General features: G+C 45.1%; 1 protein-coding gene across 1 annotated transcript in view; it reads right to left on the bottom strand.

The window, feature by feature from the left end:
* JHY (junctional cadherin complex regulator) overlaps positions 1-22,699 on the bottom strand; it is a 61,645-nt gene that overhangs the window by 10,794 nt on the left and 28,152 nt on the right. Inside the window, 4 exon segments of the mRNA XM_030332966.1 lie at positions 2,600-2,894; positions 8,749-8,983; positions 8,986-9,409; positions 14,678-14,791. Of these exon segments, the coding sequence (XP_030188826.1) occupies positions 2,600-2,894; positions 8,749-8,983; positions 8,986-9,409; positions 14,678-14,791 (1,068 nt within the window).

Below are 22,699 nucleotides of genomic sequence, written 5' to 3'. Positions count from 1 at the left end.
ACTGCGCCACCCAGGCGCCCCTAAAAGCTTGCATTTTTAACAACAACCCCTAGTTGGCAAGAAACCTAACGCAGAAGATCCTCTTCTGAGGAGTGTGTTGGAGCTATGGCTCAGGCCGTTGGTAACCTATCAACCCTCGAGTCAGCAGGCCCTCCTCACCCTGAGAATGTGCTGGTTCCAAAGCTCTGAATGGATTTCTGTTTAGACATAATAGCCTGCGTGGCGTCTGCCTTCCTAGTCTGGCCTGCAAGACCCCTTCTATTTACGGAGGACTTGAGAACAGCGCTAATCCTACCGCAGAAGCTAACTACCACGTAATGATGTTTCTGTAGAAAAAGAAGGACCTTGGGATCCCAGAAACACGCTGCTCCTTATTTACAGGGAGACTGGGGCTTTTCCCAGCTCCAAGCCACTGATTGTGGTTCCCATGGCCTGGGCAGGGATTAGGGACCCCCTGCAGAACCGAGGCTAAGAGGGAGTAGGGTCAGAACAAGGAGTCCAAGGAGCCGCGGGGTGGGGGTGCGCGAGGGAGCTGAGGCAGGGACGCCAGGGTTATGAGGGGGGCTAGAGTCCTGAGGTAGACAGGCCTCCAAGGTGGCAGCTGTAAGGAGCTGGCTGGGCTGTTTCCTACCCATCAACCGCTGACGTCTTTGCCCCAAGCGGATCTTTCTTTTCTTCTCTTAAATATGCATAAAGTCCTTCTCCATATGATAAGCAGGCTCCTGTGAGACCTGGCCCCTACCTACTGCTCCACCTGCTTCCGTCCACACCCCGTGCTCCCTGTTTCGGGGACAGCAACACTGACGTGCTGGCAGTTCCCAGCATGCATCGCGGTGTCTCCAGCTGCATAATAGCTGCTCAGGCCGGTCCCTTTGCTTGGAATGCTCTCTGTCTTTTCTTATTCACTGTTGATCATCTGAAACTCGGCTCGGGGGAGCTTGGGTGGCACTTAACCAGTCGGTGAAGCATCCGACTCTTGGTTTCAGCTCAGGGTCACGATCTCCCGGTTTGTGAGTTCGAGCCTCACGTCGGGCTCTGTGCTTGCAGTGTGGATGGGATTCTCTCTCCCTCGTCCCTCTGTCCCTCTGTCCCTCTCAAAATAAACGAACCCGAGAAGAAAATAAAACTTGGCTCAGAATTATCCTCCGAAGCCCTGCTTAACCCCGCCACCCTCCCCCCAAACTCCTTGGTGCTCCTCAGTGCAGCCCACACATACCTCTTTTTTCTTTTCTTTCCTTTCTTTTTTTTTTATGTGCAACATTATACTGAAGCCATTTTCATGTGTGTCTACACGAGGAGGGGCCGTGGCTCATTTTCTTTACACCCTGGCACCTACCACTGTTCCTAATAGGAATTCGACACCTATGTGGAACTGAGCTAAGGTTTGATGCCCTAAACTGCCTTCTAGGGAGGGTCCCTCTAGACCGAGGCACTCATTCCCCCACTTGCTGGGAGTGCTGTCTGCTGTGGCTCACAGTTGGGTCCCTCCCTAAGAACTGCCCTCAGCCAGATGGCGCTGTGGTACCCAAAGTTACAGCCCTTCCCCAGGGACAGTCAGTAGCCAATGGCGGGTCCATGTGGGTCCTGTACCTTTAAAGGGCCATCCCAACTTCAGAGTCCCTTTGGGCCTCTCGGAGGCTTCTTGCCGCCCCTGTATCATGGGCACACACTCTCCCTCAGCCAGCCCTGTCCCCCCACCCCCCACCCCCTTACAGGGGTGGTTCTAGAAGCACTCCTCAGTAAGCCTCTTGCAAGGAATCTCCACTTCAGAGTCTATTCCTGGGGAACCCAGTCACCACATTCCCATATTGCTTCCCACTGGGTCTTGCCCTGTTGCCCTGTAAACCGGAATGCACTTTCCAGTTGTTTCCTGACCACTTGACATTCGAAGCCAGTGACTTTCCTGAGGGGTTTTTATTACTTGCAACAGTGGAGAAACGCACAGGACATAAAAAGACTCCTTCAACGTTCCTTCAGGTCCTCCTGGAAAGACTCCACTAGGAATTCCCCCTCTGCCCCTTTTCCGCTTATTTATCTCTACAGACTGGATGCGAAAGATTTAAATGGAGCAAAGGTGCTCATAATGGTGACTCTTACAAAGAACTCAGAAGAGATGAGCCAGTGTTGCTGAGGGAAGCCCAGTCACTGGTTGGTCCTGGGTCTTGGGGTGCAGGAGCTGGGGGGGGGGATTAGGACAAGAATTGTTCCCCGGGGTGGAGGGACAGTGGGATGGAGCGGGTAGAATGCAGTGACAGACTCCCTCCGCCCGACTTTGTCTCCTCTTTTCAAATACGAGCACGTGTGGAGAGACTCAGCCTAGGCTAGGGGTTGAAATGGGGTGTGAGGAACCCAAGCGTGTGACGTCTAACCTGGGGCTAGAAGGAGGACTCTCGCTTCTCCGCGAAGGTGCACCCTTCCCAGAGATGAGGCACAAAGTAGGGACATCTCAGGCGGCAGCCAGGGACGGATGAGATCAGGAAACGCCTCAGGACTTGGGCCCACCGGGAAGGACCTGTTTCGGGGCTGGGCGTAAGGGAATGGCCATGCCCACCCGTGTTACCAGAATTGAAAGGTTATTTGGTAAAAATGCTTTTATTACCTTGGTGCTGCTGCTTTTCCTGTGCTTTTTTCCTTTTTCCAGCTGAAACAGATAGCCTTCGGAGTTGCTCCGACCCACTTTCACTTGGTTTCTTTGGCTTGTCTCCGCGCTGAGTTGGGATTCGCTTTCTACCCTGGACAAGATAGGTGGAAATGTGACGCTGGGCGAGGCCCCTTCGTTAGGCTGCACCTCCGTCAGCTGCTTTAAGGCCTGCTGATGGTGCTCCATGATCTGAGCGAGCTGGGAGTCCGGAGAAGCTCTGACAGGCTGGCTGTCAGAGGGAGAATGGAATTTCCTGAATGGGGAGAAAAAAAAAAAAAAACACAACCCACAAATCTGTTAATGATACCTGGGTATATAGGACGTTTAGCAGAAAAGTCTTTTTGAACTTGAGGTATTCATCGCTCTCCAAATCAAACTCATGACCTTCAGCTGAATCTTTGCATAAATACATTAACCTCTTAAAATCCTCCTAGTTTTTCTTTAGGGTAGTTTAGCTCTTGTTTGAGGACTTGCATTTAGTGAATTCGAAATCGAAAAAACAAAAACAACAAACGCCCCTTGGAAACGTCAAAGACCTTCCCACTATAAAATGCCTGGAAATGTTGGGTTAAATTGGAACAAACATCTTTTTAGTGAATACATAGTAGAATTTATAAGAGAGACAGGGAAACTTCAAGACCACACACAAAAAAAGGAACTAAAAGTAAAGCAGATTTTGGATAAGCTAAAGCTATGGCTTTCTTGGTGGGAGTTTTGCACCTATGGGCTTGAGTTTTGTTTTTTTTTTTAATGTTTATTTTTGAGAGAGAGACAGGATGCGAGTGGGTTGGGGCAGAGAGAGGGAGGCACAGAATGGGAAGCAGGCTCCAGGCTCCAAGCTATCAGCACAGAGCCTGATGCGGGGCTCCAAGTCGCGAGCTGTGAGATCATGACCTGAGCGGAAGTTGGACGCTCAACCGACTGAGCCCCCCAGGCGCCCCTGGGCTTGAGTGTTAACACTTAACGCTGGTGTAGGATATGTGAAATCTTGGCCCCGTGTGGCATGGGGAATCAAGGGAGACGCCCGCATACAGGCCTTGGAGAGCTACGTCTTCAAGAAAAAGTTGGGTTAGTGAAAGTCACCAGCCTTGAGAATCTGCAAAGCAAGCCTGTTTGTCTTGATCTAAGCTCTCAAGTGGAGAAAAAATTCCTTGTGAATTTCCACGGGACAGCGTTTGGGGTTCAAATTTACCTTCCCCACACAAGTGTGGATTCCAGCACCAAAAAAATTAACATAAAAATGATCCTAGAAGAGGGCTCTCCCTGTTGTATCTGGCAGAACCAAATATAAAAGTTCTCTGGGGCGCCTGGGTGGCTCAGTTGGTGAGTGTCCGGCTTCACCTCCGGTTATGATCTCACAGTTTCTGAGTTCGAGCCCCGCGTCGGGCTCTGTGCTGGCAGCTCGAAGACTGGAGCCTGCTTCGGATTCTGTGTCTCCCTCTCTTTCGCTTTGTCCCTTCCCCACTCTCATTCTCTCTCTCTCTCTCATAAACATTAAAAAAAAAAATTCTCTGGAGGGATAACCTCCTTCTCTAGCCTGCCTACGTGTCTTTGGACAAGATAGCCAAGCATACATTCACAATCCCAAATCCTAGAATATATGAGGAAATAATCCACTAAGTAGAAGAGTCCACAGGCGCACACGCACAAGAAACAGTGATGGATTTCTACGAACTTCTGATAATAGAATTTTAACATTTAAAAAAATTTTTATGTCTTAGAGAGTGAGCTGGGAAGGGGGCAGAGGGGGAGAGAATCTTTTTTTTAAATTTAATTTCTTAATTATTTCTTTTTAAATATTGTCAAATTGGTTTCCGTACAACACCCAGTGCTCATCCCAACAGAGAGTCTTTTTTTAAATATTAATCTTTATTTCTGAAAGAACACGTATGAGTGGGGGAGAGTCAGAGACAGAGAGGGGGACATAGGATCCAAAGCAGGCTCTGTGCACTGACAGCAGAGAGCCCGATGTGGGGCACAAACTCACAAAAGGTGAGATCATGACCTGAACCGAAGTCAGACCCTTACTCGACTGAGCTGGGCAGGCACCCTGGAGAGAGAGGATCTTAAGCAGGCTTCAGGAGCCTGACACAGGGCTGGATCCTATGACCCCAGGATTTTTATTCTCAACTCACTGAGCCACCCAGGAGCCCCTAGATAGCATTCTGAAGCATGTTTAAAGATTTTATTTAAAAAAAAAATTTTTTTTAACGTTTATTTATTTTTTGAGACAGAGAGAGGCAGAGCATGAACAGGGGAGGGTCAGAGAGGGAGACACAGAATCCAAAACAGGCCCCAGGCTCTGAGCTGTCAGCACAGAGCCCGACATGGGGCTCGAACTCACGGACTGTGAGATCATGATCTGAGCCGAAGTCGGACACTTAACCAACCAAGCCACCCAGGCGCCCCAAGATTTTAAAGACCTGAGAGAAGAAATCAAAACCCTGAGAAACCGATTTTGGGAAAAAAAAAAAAAAGAAAAAAGGTTTTAATCAGAACCGAATAAAAATTCTAGACATGAAAAATACCACTATTGAAATTTACTAAATTTTGATTAAAGTGCATACTAGACTCAGCTGAAGAAAGTTAGTGCATTGGGAAACTGGTGGGAGGAAATTTCTCAAGCACAGATAAAAGATGAAATAAGAAACCGTTAAAGAGACCCAGAGTCGAGAATAACAGAATCTAGTATGCATGTATTTGGTGTTCCCGGAGGGAAAACAGTAACTATTTCCTGAGACAGGAAATATTCATAGGAAATAGTACATAATAATCAAAGGGGAAATGGATGGTAGTTTTTATGGAATTTATGAAAGCGATGAATCCTCAGATTTAGGAATCACAAGCAGGATTAAAAACTTCATATCGAGGGGCGCCTGGGTGGCTCAGTCGGTTAAGCGTCCGACTTCGGCTAAGGTCACGATCTTGCAGTCCGGGAGTTCGAGCCCCACGTCGGGCTCTGGGCTGAGTGCTCAGAGCCTGGAGCCTGTTTCAGATTCTGTGTCTCCCTTTCTTTCTGACCCTCCCCCGCTCATGCTCTGTCTCTCTCTGTCTCAAAAATAAATAAACGTTAAAAAAAAAAATTAAAAAAAAAACCACTTCATATCGAGACCTAACACAGGGAAACCTCAGAATACCGAAAACAAAGGGGAAGCCTTAAAAGAGAAAAACAAAGGAATGATAATCATATTGACAAAAACTTTTCAAAGAAACAGAAACCAGGAGATAGGAAAATGTTTTCCAGCTCTTTACCAGGTTGAACTATAATTCAAGATAGACAGTAAAGGTCCTTCAGGTAGATTTAGCAGTGACCTACCCTTGCTGAAAACCTTTCCAAAAGATCTACCTCAGGAAGAAAGAGTCAAATGGAAGAAAAATGGTGAGGCAGAGACATTAATAAACAGTTAAATTTAAAACACTCTCTACAAGAAGCCTTAACTTTTGGAGACCTAGGAACTACAAAAGATGCTGGAGGATGATGCGTGACTCAAAGGGCGATTGGATTAAAACAATCCAGCGATTCTGAATATGCTCTGGAAGAGAACAGAAATATTTTGCCTGGCTAAGTAAGTTTTTCAAAAACCTAAGTTGGGTGAATCTAGAGGGTATTATGCTAAGTGAATGAAGTCTGAGTCAAATACCATAGGATTCCACTCATAAATGAAATCTATAAACTCTAAAAAGCAGAATCAGTCCTGTAAATACAGAGAACAAACTGACAGTTGCCGGAGGGTAGGAGGTAGGGCGTTGGGCAAAGTGGGTGATGGAGAGAGGGAGATACAAGGCTTCCAGTTATGGAATGCATAAGTCACAGGAGTAAAAGTCATTGCATAAGGAATACAGTCAATGATACTGTAATAGCAATGTGATGGGACAGAGGGCAGTTACACTTGTGAACGTAGCATAACGTATAAATTTGTCAGATCACTAGTTGTGCAGCTGAAACTAACATTGTGCGTCAACTATACTCAAAATAGACAAAGCGTATTTCCAAATCAGGGGAAAAAGTAACAATTCTATTCAATAAAAGACACAGACACACACACACAAAGGATAGAAACAGGGTGATAGGACAAATTACGATGATAGAAATAAATCCAAATATGATTACTACAGTAAACATAAGTAGATTAAAGTTGAAAATCTGCCCACAAACCGAACAAAGCCAAACAAAAAATACATGTGATCTAAATGGTTTTATAGGAAAATTCTATGAAACTTCAAGTAATAGAGAATTCCAATTGTATATCAAGTGTCTAGAGGATGGAGAAAGGGGGAATACTCTGCAACTAGTTTTATAAGTTTGGTATAGTCTTGATAACCCATTCAGATAAGGCTAGTGGCAGATAGGAAAATTTTAAGCCAACCTCACTTCACGCATGTGAATGTTAAATCCTAAATAGTGTTAAAAAATTAAGCAACATATTAAAAATACAATGTGAGAAGTTAGGTTAATCCTAGGAATAAAAGGATGATGTCACATTAGGAAATCTATTAATAGGGGCACCTTCGGTGGCTCAGTCAGTTGAGTGACCGACTCCTGATTTTGGCTCAGGTCATGATCTTGTGGTTTTGTGGGTTCAAGCCCCATGCTGACCAGACACAGAGCCTCTCTCTGTCTCTGCCCCTCCCCTACTCATGCTCTCTTTGTCTCTCTCCGATAAAAATAGAAATAACTTAAAAAAAAGGAAATCTGTTAATTAACTACCTTAAAGGATTTAAAGAGAAAAATTTTCAATTGATGCAGGACAAGTCTTTGATAAAATTAAGTATCCATTTGTGATAAAAGCTCTTGGCAACAGGAATAGGAGACATTTCCTGTCTCCCCTCCCTGTCTAGCAAAAGTTAAATATTTTTAATGGTATGAATGTTAGAAGCGCTCCCTCTAAAGTCAGGAAAAAAGACAGGGATGCCTGCTACCTATCACGATCTCTTCTAGGAAGCCAGTTCTGAATTTTATTGACTGTTCCATACCTCCAGGAGAAGCACTGAGATGTCTTCTTACTTCAGACATGCAAAATTGTCTACCTACTTTGAAAGTAAGCTCCTTGAAGGCACCCAGGCATCACACTACTTTTGAACCTTCTATATAGCATTTTAGCACTGGATTTAGTGCATATCTGGTGTGTAATATACACATTCGATTGAATGACATCGGCACACGTCCCCTGATGTGAGTTTAAAAATAACTTTTTTTTTTTTGGTCTGACGATGGAAGCAATACATCTACACCGCAGGGAACTTGAACAATTCAGATTCAGAAAGTATGCACAGGACATTAAAAATAAGTCCAATTTCTCTTGCCAGAAATAACGGCTATGGACATTTTGATGCGTTTTTCCTCGTTGGTGCCTATTTCTGCATAGTAGAGCTCCTACTCCTTAGGTGTAAATTTGCACCTTACTGTTTGCTTTTTATAGAAGTATTTCTTTAAAGTAGGTTTTTTTAATGTTTATTTTTGAGAAAGAGCACGAGCGGGGGGAGGGGCAGACAGAGAGGGAGAGACAGAATCCGAAGCAGGCTCCAGGGCTCTGACCTGTCAGCACAGAGCCCGAGGTGGGGCTCGAACCCACAAACTGCAAGATCATGACCTGAGCCGAAGTTGGACCCTTAACCGTCTGAGCCACCCAGGCGCCCCTAGAAGTGCTTCTTTATAACCAAAGTTTTTTAATGGTTGCGTGACATTAAATACCATCATTTACCTAAACATTTCCTTATTGTTGGATTATTGTTGTCATTTTGGTAAATGATGGTATTTGGGGGCATACCTATATTTCCTTAGGATAACCATGTTGGAGACAGTTTCCTCCAAACATTACTTGTAACCCTCAAAATATACTGATTCCCCCCCCCCCCCCCACCGGGTCCTTCTCTCTCCTCCCATCCCTCCAATCTCTGGCTTAACTATAGTGGGAAAAGTAGAGGAGACTGGGAAGAAGAAAAGAAATACCTCGAAAGTGGGCTATGTGAGGCAGAAATCAGAGCCAAGGACATTGCTAGGCGATGTTTTCCTCTCCCTTGACCGTCCCCATGACCCACGCCTTCTCCTGTCTCCAGTGGTCTCTCATAGCTCCTCTAGGAAAAAGTTGGGAAAAGGGAATTCTTACCATAATATTTCTAAGTTCTTATATTTCGTCTCTGTGTAAATCTGCTTGGGTTGCTTCTTATTTGTGGTTGATCCATTAACATTTACTGTAGGAACAGACTGTGAGCCTTTCTGGCTCAGGGGCACTTGTCTCTTACTAAGCTCGTTTAGGTGGTTCAAGCCCACATTGGAAAGAGTGTGGATGTGTGGCTGCTGGTGTGACGGTCTTTTCTCGTCTTGGCCTTCGTGTCCTCTTGTTTGTGAACATCCGTCACTGACTGATACCCAGTAGAGTTGTTATACGATGCCTTATCAGAAGCCTGCTGTGCTGGGCCAAGTTTGTTGGAGGTTACTTTGGGATCCCGGCTCCTAAGTGCACTTGAGTCTTGTAAATCATCATTCGGGGCATTCGTAATTACAGTTGTTTCGTGCTTTATTGAAGGATCAGTGGGCTTATTCTCGTTTGGTTGCTGTCTGGGAGTGCTATCCTGGTTTCCCTGACAGACAGCCAGCTCCTCAGTCACCAAAGACTTCAGGCCACGCTGGCGTTGATGCTGTTTCCGGATGCGGCGCTTGGCTGGTTTTCTGGAAGGCTGCTGACCGTTGGTGGTTTCAGAAGATTGACGTCTCAGTAGGTTGTTTGATTTTGCACTTTCACATTGAGACCAGTGTTCTTGGTGATTCTAAAAAGAGACCTTTGGTTAACGTAAAGCTAAATGATCAGCATGCTTCACAATTTATATTAGTATTTTCCAAATTGCCGGTTAAGACTTCTGGAAAGTGACCCCAGAATCAAAAGGAGATTATGAATGGGGGGAGGGGGGAACCTTTCCTAATTTCAGGATATGAGAGTGATTGAGTAATTCCTCTTGGCAATTTCAGATTATGAATTTTCTAGAAAGAAGAAGAGAGCTTAGAATGCGCTTTATATTCAGGACTAGTCTTTGACTTCAAATGTAAAACGATGTATCACCACAGGGTGGGGAGGGGAAGGGGCTTTACCTCTACAGGGCTGCATTACAAAGAAGGTGCAAATCTATACCAAAATATGCAAGTTTATTCTAACCAAGACGAATATTTTTAAACATCTTAACCAGAAGGGACATCAGTGATCTGCTTACCAACCAGGTACAAATCTAATAGGAGATACCATTTAGATGATCAGATCTTCTTACTCATATGGGTCAGAAGCTAGAAATGACCTCTTCACCAGATGAAACAAATTAGATTTTATTCAGAGGATTATAAAAGAGTCTGCACTGTGATAGGACATCCGTGAAACCACAAGGGTTGTTTTGCTTCAGTTCCTTAATATAGCCTGTACTTAGGCAATCAAACATCTGGGGGAAATATTTCAATTTCAGAAAGGTCTTTATGCTTTTCAAAGTCTTGTAACAACAAAATGTACTCCTGGTATAATAGATACACTATGTAACTATATTGTGCTAAGCCATTTAGAAATCTTTTCCAAGGAATAAAGCACTCATTACTTTGTGAAAAACTAGCAGAGTTAAGAGGCCTTTGGAAAAGAATGATTAAATGCTTAGTAAAAATAGTAAAGACCATATGCATCAGTGTGGAATATACCTGTGCCATATTTTTTCCTTTCTGAACACCTACTAAAAAATCTCTATGGCCTGTATCTATGCAATGTTAATTGAAAAATCCAAGTTACCTGGATCACTCGAGGGGGGGGAACACCTTTTTTTTTTTTTTTTTTTTTTTTTGCTCAAATTGTTTAAGCTTGCTATGAACAATGATTAAATTATTGCAGCGAGTTCAACTTTCTTTTCACTTTTCTGGTAGAATTACTAGGACATCCTGTTCTCTAATAATAAATGGCATTCTATTTCTAATGAAGTCTCCTTATAATGATTAGGTCGAGACAGTTAAATTTAACACAGTAATATACAATATTACTTTGCATTGTCAGATTTTTAAGTGAGAATGGCTTATCTGAAATTTAGACTATGTTCTCCTCAGAATTTGAACTTTCTGGAGGATTGGCCAGCCTCTGATTAGCTCGTCTAAACTTTACATTTTTACCTTTGGTACTCGAAAAAAGAAAAACTTCCTTTTTTTTTTTTTTTTTTTTTTTTTTGTATTTCAGTTAAGAAAGGGGCACCTGGGTGGCTCAGTTGGTTAAGCATCTGACTTCGGCTCAGGTTGTGATCTCGTGGTTCATGAGTTTGAGCCCTGCATCGGGCTCGGTGCTGACCGCTCAGAGCCTGGAGCCTGCTTCGGATTCTGTGTCTCCCCCCCCCCCCCACACCCTCTGCCTATCCCCTCTCAAAAATAAACATTAAAGAAAAACAGTTTTCCTTCCATGTGGTATATGGAGCTGCACGGGAGAAATGTGGGTACAGAGGCTCTGCAAATAGATAATCCAAGAGCATCCTTCCTTAAAGTGGACCCAGAAGAAAACGGCTATTTTACAGTCATATCAGTGTGTTAATGAAACACGGTGGCTCTTTTCATGCCTGTCATCCCTGTTTATGAAGGCAAAAAAGAAAAATCCCCTTTGCTGTGATCTCTAAATATTTATTGATGCTGATAGTGTCATATAGAAGAGTATCTGTTCTGGGGCGCCTGGGTGGCTCGGTCGGTTAAGCGTCTGACTCGTGATTTCAGCTCAGGTCATGATCTCACAGTCGCGAGTGAGATCGAGCCCTGCGTGGGGCTCTGTGCTGATAGTGAGGAGCCTGCTTGGGATCGTCCCTCTCTCTCTGCCCCTCCCTGGCTCACACTCTATCTCCGGCTCTCTTCCTCTCTCAAAATAAATAAACAATTAAAAAGAAACTTGTCCAGCCTTTTAATTGCTAGAAAAATAAGCGAACAGGAATTCTTTCTGCTGCCATCCTAGCCCTCCCTCCTCATTCCCACCGACAAAGGGGGGGGGGGGAAGCTACCAAGAATTCTTTCTCTGGGGTCCCAGACCCAAAATCTTGGGTTACCACTTGGTTTTAATCATGTCCCACCTTTGCTGCTGACGATTCAGATTACAGTAGTACTCTTCATAGGGGGCTTTGTCAACAAGGCAGAGGACTCCTCATTTGAGGAAACTTCAGTTGTCTCGAGTGTTAAATCCGCTATTCACGTGAGCGTAAGTGCCCAGAGATGGCATTTCAGTCCCCAGAAGGGAAGACATTTACGGGTTTGCTGTGATTTCTCTCACCTTGTGAGCAGGCTACTTGAGCTGTGTGGTTTCCTGAAGATTTATTTCCCTACAATTGAGGTGCCAGGTGTCACTTTTTAGGTCACAAGACCTGAGTTCCCTCAAGGTAATATACAAAGCCATTCTCAGGCTATTTAATCTCCATCAGCGCTGAAATCCTCTATTTTATCCTGCTCTCAACGGGGTTCTTTTGTTACCAACACTCACAACCGGTCCATGCCACATGCACTCAGAATAACGGCTTAATGGCACTAGGGTTCCCTGGCCCACACACACCCTTGTCCATTGGAACAGCGTTTGCGTCGGGGAATCCTGATGCCTCACGCTGGGAGGATGATTTCTTAGTAAGATCCGCGCTTCGTTATTAACGTTTGTTCATACCGTGCCATCCAAGGGTAGTTTGCCCCCAACCCCGCAAAAGGCAGCGTCTGGCTGTTTCTCTTTGGCGGCTTTCCTGTTGCTATGCCATAAGCAGAGAGGAGGATGCATGGTCGTCTTAACCAAAGGTTCATCTGCTTTAAAACAAAAGCTGTTCTTGTCCTTAGTGTCCCCGATCGACCCTGGCGTCCTGAGGGTTGTGCCTGGGCTCCAGGGTCAGCTCTGACGTTGAGAAGTGTCTGTTGTGTTTATTAACAATGAAACACAAATACTTTGAACTTGGGTTAGAAATTCCATCGGATACTAGTAAGAAAACTTAGAGCACACGTATTAACTGGCTCTAATTTATAGCATCAGGAAGGGAGGGTTCTGTGTTCAGATGAACAAAAGACGTCAAGAAGTCTTGACAGTGTTGGAGCCCAAACCAAAATAATAGGTCTTTGGAAAGGTGGGAAGTTACTTAGGATGTGATTACGAGGAACCTGACATTAACTAGTCAAAGATCCTACATACCCTGTCCTTCCTTTGCCTAGAAAGTCAAGAGTTATTTCATTATTTTTTAAATGTTTATTTTTGGGAGAGAGCTCTCCTGAACCATGAGATCATGAGCCAAAATCAAGAGCTGGATGCTTAACCAACTGAGCCACCCAGGCGTCCCAGTAGTTATTTTTTTTTTTTAAGTTTATTTTTGAGAGAGTGAGAGCTCTCATGCACATGAGTGGGGTAGGGGTGGGGGACAGAGAGAGAATTCCAAACAGGCTCCGTGATGTCACCATGGAGCCTGATCTGGGGCTTGATCTCAGGATCCGTGAGCTCATGACCTGAGCTGAAGTCAGGAGTCAGACGCTTAAATGACTGAGTCACCCAGGCGCCCCAAGAGTTATTTTAGAGTGGCAAGAAAGCAAATCTCCTATTTCATTTTTTTTTTTTTGAAGCTTTACTTAATTGGAGAACTTTGCATTTCTTTCTATTGGTGACCTGTTCCATGCCTGGGAAAGGATCTTCTGCTATTGGGAATGTGCTCCCTCACACTAGTCAGCAAAGTACTGGGTCTAGTTCTGGATACACAATGGAATTGGGATTTGGAATACCCAGGAACGTTCACAGGACAGCACAGAATGATTCAGGACAAGACCTATGTGGAAAAGTAGAGTGAAGAGGGATTAGTTGGTTTAAAGTAGAGACCTTAGGCACAAGTAGGATGCTTCCATAGAAAATAGTGATGATGGGGCGTCTGGGTGGCTCAGTTGGTTAAGCATCCGACTTCAGCTCAGGTCATGATCTCGCTGTTTGTGGGTTTGAGCCCCGCATCGGGCTCTGGGCTGACAGCTGGGAGCCTGGAGCCTGCTTTAGATTCTGCGTCTCCCTCTCTCTCTGTCCCCCGCCCTCCCAAAAAGAAACATTTAAAAAAATTCAAAAAAAGAAAAAAATGATTATGACGACCATCAGTTGTCAGTATTTTTAAAGTGAGGCTACATAAATTTAAATTGTCTCGGGACCTTGTTTCCGGTGTCTTTTTCTTGAGATGTTCACGTCTCGGGTTCCATGGTCTTCCATCCAGAAAGAAGGCACTAGATTTGGGTAGTTGAAGAGGAAAAGGAAAGGCAGCCTGCAGCATTGGTATGCTGAACGCCTGACTGGTGTGTAGGATGCAGCAGGGAATTAACAAATCCTTTTGAAATGAACAAATCCTTTGGAAGCATCCCATGGGCCACTCCGTATTGCTGCCATGTTAGGTCTAACGATCTTGAGATACTTGGCTCCTCTTTATCTTCCTTCAGGAGTGGGTTATAAACAAATGAGTTCTGGGCCGCCTGGGTGGCTCTGTCTGTCGGTTAAGTGTCTGACTTCGGCTCAGGTCATGATCTTGTGGTTGGTGGGTTCAAGCCCCACATTGGGCTCTCTGCTGTCAGCACAGAGCCCTCTTTGGATTCTCTGTCCGCCCCCCTCCCCCCCAAAAATAAACAAACCTCAAAAAAAATAAAATAAATGATGGGAATGCAAGCTGGTGCAGCCACTCTGGAAAACAGTATGGAGGTTCCTCAAAAAACTAAAAATAGAACTACCCTACGACCCAGCAATTGCAATTCTGCCCATCTGGGCAGAAATCAGTCTTACCTATGGTGGGTAACTATTCTCAGGCATAAGAATAGACCTGTAAATAGAGGTGCCTGGGTGGCCCAGTCGGTTAAGCATCTGACAGCTCAGAGCCTGGAGCCTGCTTTGGATCCTATGTCTCCCTCTCTGTGCCTCTCCCACTCGCACTCTCTTTCTCAAAAATAATAAACATTAAAAAAAAAAAAAAGAATACACCTGTAAGTAATAAGTCAGTGGTGGATATTATTGATATTTAGCAGTAACCCTCGAAACCCATTTAAAATTCAGTCTAGCAAGTAACCTTTAACTGTTGGGCTCTTTGATGCCATTTGTCTACAGGATCAATGGCAGCGTTTTCAGTCTCTTTGGCATTCTGAATGGACGTCTTGTCAGTTACACTGATGGAGTAGGAGATCTAAGAGGGTAAAACAGAGAGAGCATGTTAACAAGTTTCTTCTTAGTCTTAGAGCCACGAGGCTCAACCGTGTAACCTAGAAAGAGACCCTGAAGGGCTATGTTTTCCTTTCGGTTCAAGGATCTATCTCGGTCTTCAGGGACCTGGATTGTTCCTAAGGAAAATGGGAATAAATAACGTTTCCTCCTGTAGGCACGATGTGAGAATTGGTGCTTTGAGGTCAAACTATTTTTTTTTTTTATTAAAAAACTTTTAAAAGTTATTTATTGAGAGAGAGAGAGCAAGAGTGCGGTAGGGGCAGAGAGAGAAGGGAGAGACAATCGCAAGCAGGCTCTGCACTGTCAGCACAGACCCTGATGTGGGGCTCGAACTCCCGAACCGTGAGATCATGGCCCGAGCTGAGATCAAGAGTTGGACGCTTAACCGACTGAGCCACCCAGTCACCCTGTACTTTAAATGTTCGATATATACTCAGGGGACCCAGTTTTCGAACAGTTACCTGAACTGAATGTAGCCACAAATGTCGAGTATATCAAATGAGATACTAACGTAGTGAAATAACGCTGTACTTGAAGATAGCGACAACAACAACAGAAATAACAATATTCATTGGATGTGCATGGTGCGCTAGTAGCTGTCCTAAGCACTTAGCATATATTCTATCAGTTATAATATATTAAAGCTGATCAGGTATGTAACTATTAACTATTAACAGATGATCTGATTATCATCTCTCAGAGAGGTTAAGTAACTTGCCCAGAATCAACAGCTAGTAAGTAGAAGCACCAAATAGTCTAATTCCAGAGCCTGATATTTCGCAATTTTGCTCAAGTAACTCACTTATTACAGATATCATCTTTGGGGTGCCTGGGTGGCTCAGTCGGTTGAGCGTCCAACTTCAGCTCGGGTCACAGTTGGTGGGTTCGAGCCCTGTGTCGGGCTCTGTGCTGACAGCTCAGAGCCCGGAGCCTGCTTCAGATTCTGTGTCTCCCTGTCTCTCTGCCCCTCCCCTGCCCATGTTCTGTCTCTCTCTCAAAAATGAATAAAAACGTAAAAACATAGAGAGCAGTATCATCTTTGACTTGCAGAATTTGTAATGTTGGCACTTAGTGAATTTGAATGATGGAGAGTGAGGTTCTCAACTTTAGTCAGATGTTGGAATGACAAGATATCAGGCGCCCCTGAAGTGATACAGTCTTAATATTGGTAAAAGATTCTAGAGGTAATCCAGTATAACTATAGTACTTCTACACAATCCATTTGCTATTTAGACACATGCCCCAGGGGGCGCCTGCGCAGCTCAGATGGTTGAGCATCCAACTCTTTTTTTTTTTTTTTAATGTTTATTTTTGAGACAGAGATAGAGCATGGATAGGGGAGGGGCAGAGAGAGAGGGAGAGAGAGGGAGAATCGGAAACAGGCTCCAGGCTCTGAGCTGTCAGCACAGAGCCCGACGCGGGGCTCAAACTCACGGACCGTGAGATCATGACCCGAGCTGAAGTCGGACGCTTAACCGACGGAGCCACCCAGGTGCCCTGAGCATCCAACTCTTGATTTCAGCTCAGGTCATGATCCCAGGGTCCTGGAATCGATCCCTGGGTCGGGCTCCGTCCTGAGTGTGCAGCCTGCTTGGGATTCTCTCCCCTTCCCTCTCCCCCCTCTGCTCTTCTCTCCTGCTCATGTGTGTGCACATGTGCATACTCTCTCTCCCTCCCTCCCTCTCTCTCTCTCAAACACACACCCGTCTGTGTCACTGTAGGTTTATTTATTTTTAAAAAATTTTTTAAATGTTTTTTTATTTATTTTTGAGACAGGGAGAGACAGAGCATGAACAGGGGAGGGTCAGAGAGAGGGAGACACAGAATCTGAAACAGGCTCCAGGCTCTGAGCTGTCAGCACAGAGCCCGACGCGGGGCTCGAACTCACGGACCGCAAGATCGTGACCTGAGCCGAAGTCGGCCGCTTAACCGACTGAGCCACCCAGGCACCCCTGTGTCACTGTAGGTTTAAAGACCTTCTGTGGACTAAGGAGGCGAGAAGGCATAAGGTGGCTTGAGAATATTCCTTTTTTTCTGTGGGAGACCTGGTCCTCTCGACCATCCCATGGAGTAAAACACTAGCTCTCTTAATCCCTGTTTCGTGGATGGTGAACATACTGTCGCATCACTGAGCCACCCAGTTGCTATAAAATTTCTTCCTATGAGAGCAGAAATACATCTTCCTGTAATTTCTAGCCTGCTTCCTTCTGAAATAATGGAGTAAGTCAAACAAAATGAGACTGTTTGGCTCGTTCGGACGATGGCCCCAAATAATAGAAGCCGACTGTGATGCCTTTGCTAAACCTCCTCTTATTCACGGGCGCGGTGGCGAGATTTCTTTGCCATTCGTCCTGGGACAGGTTACCCAGCTTGGGTTCCTTTGGCCACCATGCCCGATGGCTCGTCAATGTCGAGCTTGCCCTTTCGAAACTGATAGAACTTTCAAATTTAGGTTTTGGATCTTATACTTGTTTTATTAAATTGTCCCCGGTGGGCTGCGTAGCGTGACGAGCAGCGAGCCGTGTAATGCAGGAAGAAGCATGGGGTTTAGGGTCCGTTGTGTGCGTTCACGTGTTCCCATTCTCCTGCTGCTCTGTACTCCGCATACATGCAGAGTCAATACAGGGAAGAGGGGGAAATATTTGTTACATATTAATAAGTCAGCGTCTGACAGTAAAGATAACCTCATTCCTCAGGGCGCCTGTACTTAGAGGTTGATCTGAAAACGGAGAAAAATGAAAACAAAACTTCTTGATGCTCGAACCATCCTGGCAAATACACGGAGCGACTTGTGCCGTTGGGTCATGGGGATTTTTCTGATTACAAATGGGACTGATCAGCAGATTTTGAAGGATTACCTACTTCGCAAAAGGAAAGCTTCCCAACACCACGAAACAGTGTAACTTGCACTGAGATAGTTAAGAAATATGAATGCTGCCACCCAAGGTCAGGAACCACTGTGTCATGATGCCCACGTCTCCGTCCCTCTCATGACACCGGTTCAAGAAACACAAGGGGATTATACAAGCATTAGGGTTTTTACAGCTTTTGCTCCTCTTACTGTAAAGGTTTCCATCCCTTGTTGCCATGATGTTAAAAGGAAACACCACTCATTTAAAAGTAAAATCATCTCTTTCCTGGAGGAGAAATGAAGGCCAACAGAGTTTAAAAAAAAAAAAAAGTTGGGGGGGTTGGCGCCTGGGTGGCTCAGTCAGTTAAGCGTCCGACTTCGGCTCAGGTCATGATCTCACAGTTCTTGAGTTCCAGCCCCGCGTGGGGCTCTGTGCTGACAGCTCAGAGCCGGGAACCTGCTTCGGATTCCGTGTCTCCCTCTCTCTCTCTGCCCCTCCCCAGCTCATGTTCTGTCTCTCCTTCAAAAACAAATAAACATGAAAAAAATTAAGAGTCTAAATAGGCTGCCTAAGCAGGCAAGGAAATAATCCTTTTTCCAACCTCAAATGAGCGACGTCTTGGACAAAAACGTTATCTGGAGCCTGGGAGAAAAAGTTGGGTTGATCTCCTAGAGCCTCCACTAGGATGTTTGATTCCCTGGGCTTCTGGGAAGGGGACTGGGTTTCGTTAACTCAGTTTTTCACTGGTGATATCGATGGTTTGACGACCAGTTATGGGCTCCCCTACACAGCCTCTGGTAAAGAATTTACAAATTAAAAATGCATTGCCCTACGCTGCCTTCCCCAGAGAATGTGGGCTGCGTGATATTTCCATCCACACGCTGTTTCGGTGGACTCCGTGTCTGAATCACCCCAGCGAGAGACTCCGACCAAGTAAAGCATGCTTCTTTCTACGTTATCTCTTTGAAAGTGGAGTGGGACACAACCTCTGCCAGCTATTTTTTTTTTTTTTTTGTGAACCATTCTATTAATACCAATCAAATCGAGAAAATGATCAAATGAAATTGCATTTTGAGCATCATAAGCTGCGTAATGTCTATTCTGTTAAATTGGGGCCTATAATTGCTTCTCTACTGAAAAGATACAACAAAGACAGCAATCATGGCATGTCATTATCCCAGACTAGAAAACCGGCCTTTGCCGGGAGGACTTCAAAGGCTTGTGGTTCTCGAATTGCATTTGGCTGCTATTGATGAAGCGCGGGCAATCCTGATTAGGTGTTTACACTGAGGTAAGGCGCAGAGCAGAGAGCCTGAGTGCCTGGGTCTAGAGCCATTAAAAAATTGTACATTATGTTCCTTGCTTTGAAGTGAGGGTTTGTAGGAAGGAAAGCAACTCAGATTGAGTACAGCTGAGCTAGACTGGGCTGCGGCTTCTCTCTCAAAGAAACTGGGCAGGTTCTCAGAGAGAATCGGCACCGCACAAAAAAGTTGAGGCTTTAACCAAGAGCGATATGTGAATTAGCGTATCTGCACGACACATGCTGAATTGTGTTTGCAAAGCGTATCAGCCTTAAGTCCTGTAATCGCTGGATGTTTGGCTCCTTTATTCCTTGATGTTGTGTGTTTTTTTTTTTAACTTTATGGGGAGCCCCACTATTAATTTGTTTCCTTGTTATTCCTTGAGGGTATTAACTAGCACGTGCCCAAATTAAAGCAGATCAAGGAGTCTGATTTCTGAAATGTAGCGTTCGCCCACCCTCACCCCAACACGTCTGCTACTGAAACCCTCCCTTCGGTGCATAGTCGCCGGATTCAATGAGCGTTTGTTAACTTGGCTGACGAGCGATCTGCTGTATTAATTCTGTCCTATTTCTCATACATTCTGCTCCGTGTCAGTCCCCACCCACTCACATGGGTGCTGCCACCTCTGTTCATACGTGGCCAGCAAAACAGGTGGAGGCGTGGCGGTCCAGAGAGCCTGCCGTGGTGGGGCTCCACCTCCGATACGTCGCACGGCTACTTGGATTGTCTGGGGACCTGTAGTAATTATTCAGCTGCTTAGAGACAATACACGTGAGATACTTTGGCTCCCGTGGGCTGCTTTCTCCGTGCCTGCCGATCACTTCCTAATGTATTTCACAAGTATGTGTTCAATAAGAATTGGAGGGCCTCGAGACCTCTGGATCTATTATTTTTTACATTCATTCTCCCTATAAGATACCGCAGCTTAAAAAACCCCTGAACTAATTATGCTAAGCCACCACTTTAAAAAACCCTTCAGTGGGCGCCTGGGTGGCTCAGTGGGTTCAGCTCAGGTCATAATCTCATGGGTTATGAGTTTGAGCCCCATGTCAGGCTCTGCTCTGACAGTGTGGAGCCTGCTTGAGATTCTCTCAATCTCTCTCTCTCTCTCTCTCCCTCTCTCTCTCTCTCTCCCTCTCTCTCAAAAAATAAACAAACTTAAAAAAACCTTCAGGGGCGCCTGGGTGGCTCAGTCGGTTAAATGTCCGACTTCGGCTCAGGTCATGATCTCACAGTTCACGGGTTCCGGTCCCGCTGGCTCTGTGCTGACAGCTCAGAGCCTGGAGCCTGCTTTGGATTCTGTCTCCTTCTCTCTCTGCCCCTCCCCACTTGTGCTCTCTCCGTCAAAAATAAAGAAATGAAAAAAAAAAAAAACAAAAAAACAAACCTTCAGCACTTTTCCGTTGTCCTTAATCTTTAAAGGTTTGTAAGGCCCTGCATCCTATACTTCTTGGTCTTTTCACACCGTATTTTCTCAGTTCTATGGTTGGGCCACATGTACCATTATGTCTAGGTCTGCACATAGGCCATCCTTTGCTGAGAAACCCCTCTTCACCTGATTTATTCTGACCAATCCCATTCACTGTTCCTGTTCCAGCCTTGGCTGAAATATAACTTCCTCCAGGAAGCCCTCCTTGACTCCTCAGAGGTTACTTACCAATAGAGGCACCTGAGCTTATGGCCTTGGCACTTTGTACTTTCCCTTTTGTAACAAGTCTTACCTTGGTCATTAGGTTCGTTTCCCCTCTAGACTCTAAGTCCCAGCTCTAGCGGCATGACTCACAGGAACTGCAGGGTGACCCTGAATGTGCCTGGCACAGACGTGCTCAGTAAATATTACTAAGTGAAAAGACCTATCTGCATTGAGCACTGAACTCTCCATTGACATCAGAACACATAGAATCTACTTGTTAATCTGGCTACATTTGTGGTTTATGAGGAAGCTGGGTCGCCAGTTGTCAACAACATAAGGTGCAAAGTAGGCATCCTCTTCCCTTTCCCTTGCTCGCCTGGCCTAGGACCACTGGCCCTTCACACTCTTCACATGTGCTGTTCCTTCTTCCAGGAACACTCTTCCCTCAAATGTTTGCATCATGCGCTCTCTCACCTCCTTCGTGACCTCTTTAAAACTATAATTTCCCCCCAGCCCCAAATTCACCATTTCTCTGCTCTATTTCTCTCCCTTGCACTGATTTATCTATTCTGTCTATTGTCCGTCTCCTCCTACTAGAAAGTTAGCCCCACGGTGGTTGGAATTTTTTGGAATTTGGTTCAGTGATGTATTATTCTAGGTACCTAAGACAATGCCTGACCCACCATAAGCTGGTAATAAATATAGGCAAATGAACAATGCAATTAACTGTTTTCAAGAATACGAAAGAGATCTTGTGTTCGATTAAACCAGCAGCCCGAGTTCTATATAACACAACTAAGAATATGGACGTGGGACCTCTGGGTGACCACATAATTCAAATTGTTCCCTTACTAAAATCCTTCAATGATTCTACGTCGTGTAGAGGAAAAGATACTTCCTTAGCGCAGCATTCTAAAACTTGAGCATGTATTGGAATCACTTGGAGCGTTTATTAAAACATGGCTGGGGGCGGGGGGAGGCGTCTGGGTGGCTCAGTGGGTTGAGTGTCTAATTCTTGGTTTCAGCTCAGGCCCTGATCTCAGGGTCGTGGGATGGAGCCCCGTGTCAGACTGTGCACTGAGCACAGAGCCTGCTTAAGATTCTCTCTCTCTCCCTCTCCCCCTCTCCCCCGCTTGTGTGTGCACTCTCTCCAAAATTAAAAAATAAAATAGATTCCTGGGCCTCGCCCCAGAGTTTCTGATTCAAGAAGTATAGGATGGGGCCCAAGAATTTGCATGGCTAATAAGTTCCCAGGCAATGCTGACGCTGATCGAGGGACCACATTCTGAGAGCCCCTGCATTACAGTGACCTACAAGGGCCTGCATGAAAGGCACCAGCCAGTTTCTCTGCCTAAATACCTATACTCCCATCCACACAATCTAGTCCCATGCAACACGGAAGTATTCGTCGTCTCAATTTACTGGATTAGTCCTTCTTTAAGATATCCTTTAATTACTCTAGTCCTTCTTTAAGATATCCTGGGGCGCCTGGGTGGCTCAGTCAGTTGAGCGTCCGACTTCGGCTCAGGTCATGATCTCATGGTCCGTGAGTTTGAGCCCCGTGTCGGGCTCTGTGCTGACAGCTCAGAGCCTGGAGCCTGCCTCGGATTCTGTGTCTCCCTCTCTCTCTGCCCCTCCCTTGCTCACTCTCTCTTTCTCAAAAATAAACATTAGAAAAAAACAAAAAAGATATCCCAACTAATGCTCCCAGCCAGATGCCATGACTGGCCAGCTGCTCTCTAAGATGCCTGGGTATTTCTGTCTCCGGTAGTTGAACTGTATGTTTATCAGCAGTTCTTTCTCCATTTGTTTGCAAACCTATTGATTTGTATTATACGTGTTATTAAAATTATAAAATTCATTGGAAGGTCAGATTGTTTGGAGAAGTCTGTGTGTGAACAGAGAGTCGTTATTTTCATGAAAACTAAGTAAAATAACTTAGAATGACCCAGTAAAGCAAAAGGCAAAATGACAAGTAGGGCAGGGGGAAAGCTGTAAAAGATTATGGAAATGGTTATTAGCAAAATCAAAGATTATGTTCTTAGATCCTAGGCTTTTTAAGTTTTCCCTTTGCTTTTAAG

The sequence above is a fragment of the Lynx canadensis genome, chromosome D1 (genome assembly GCF_007474595.2).
Source record: "Lynx canadensis isolate LIC74 chromosome D1, mLynCan4.pri.v2, whole genome shotgun sequence".
NCBI classification, from domain to species: Eukaryota; Metazoa; Chordata; class Mammalia; order Carnivora; family Felidae; genus Lynx; species Lynx canadensis.
The sequence above is the reverse complement of the archived record's forward strand: the minus strand, read 5'-3'. Positions and strand labels throughout refer to the sequence as shown.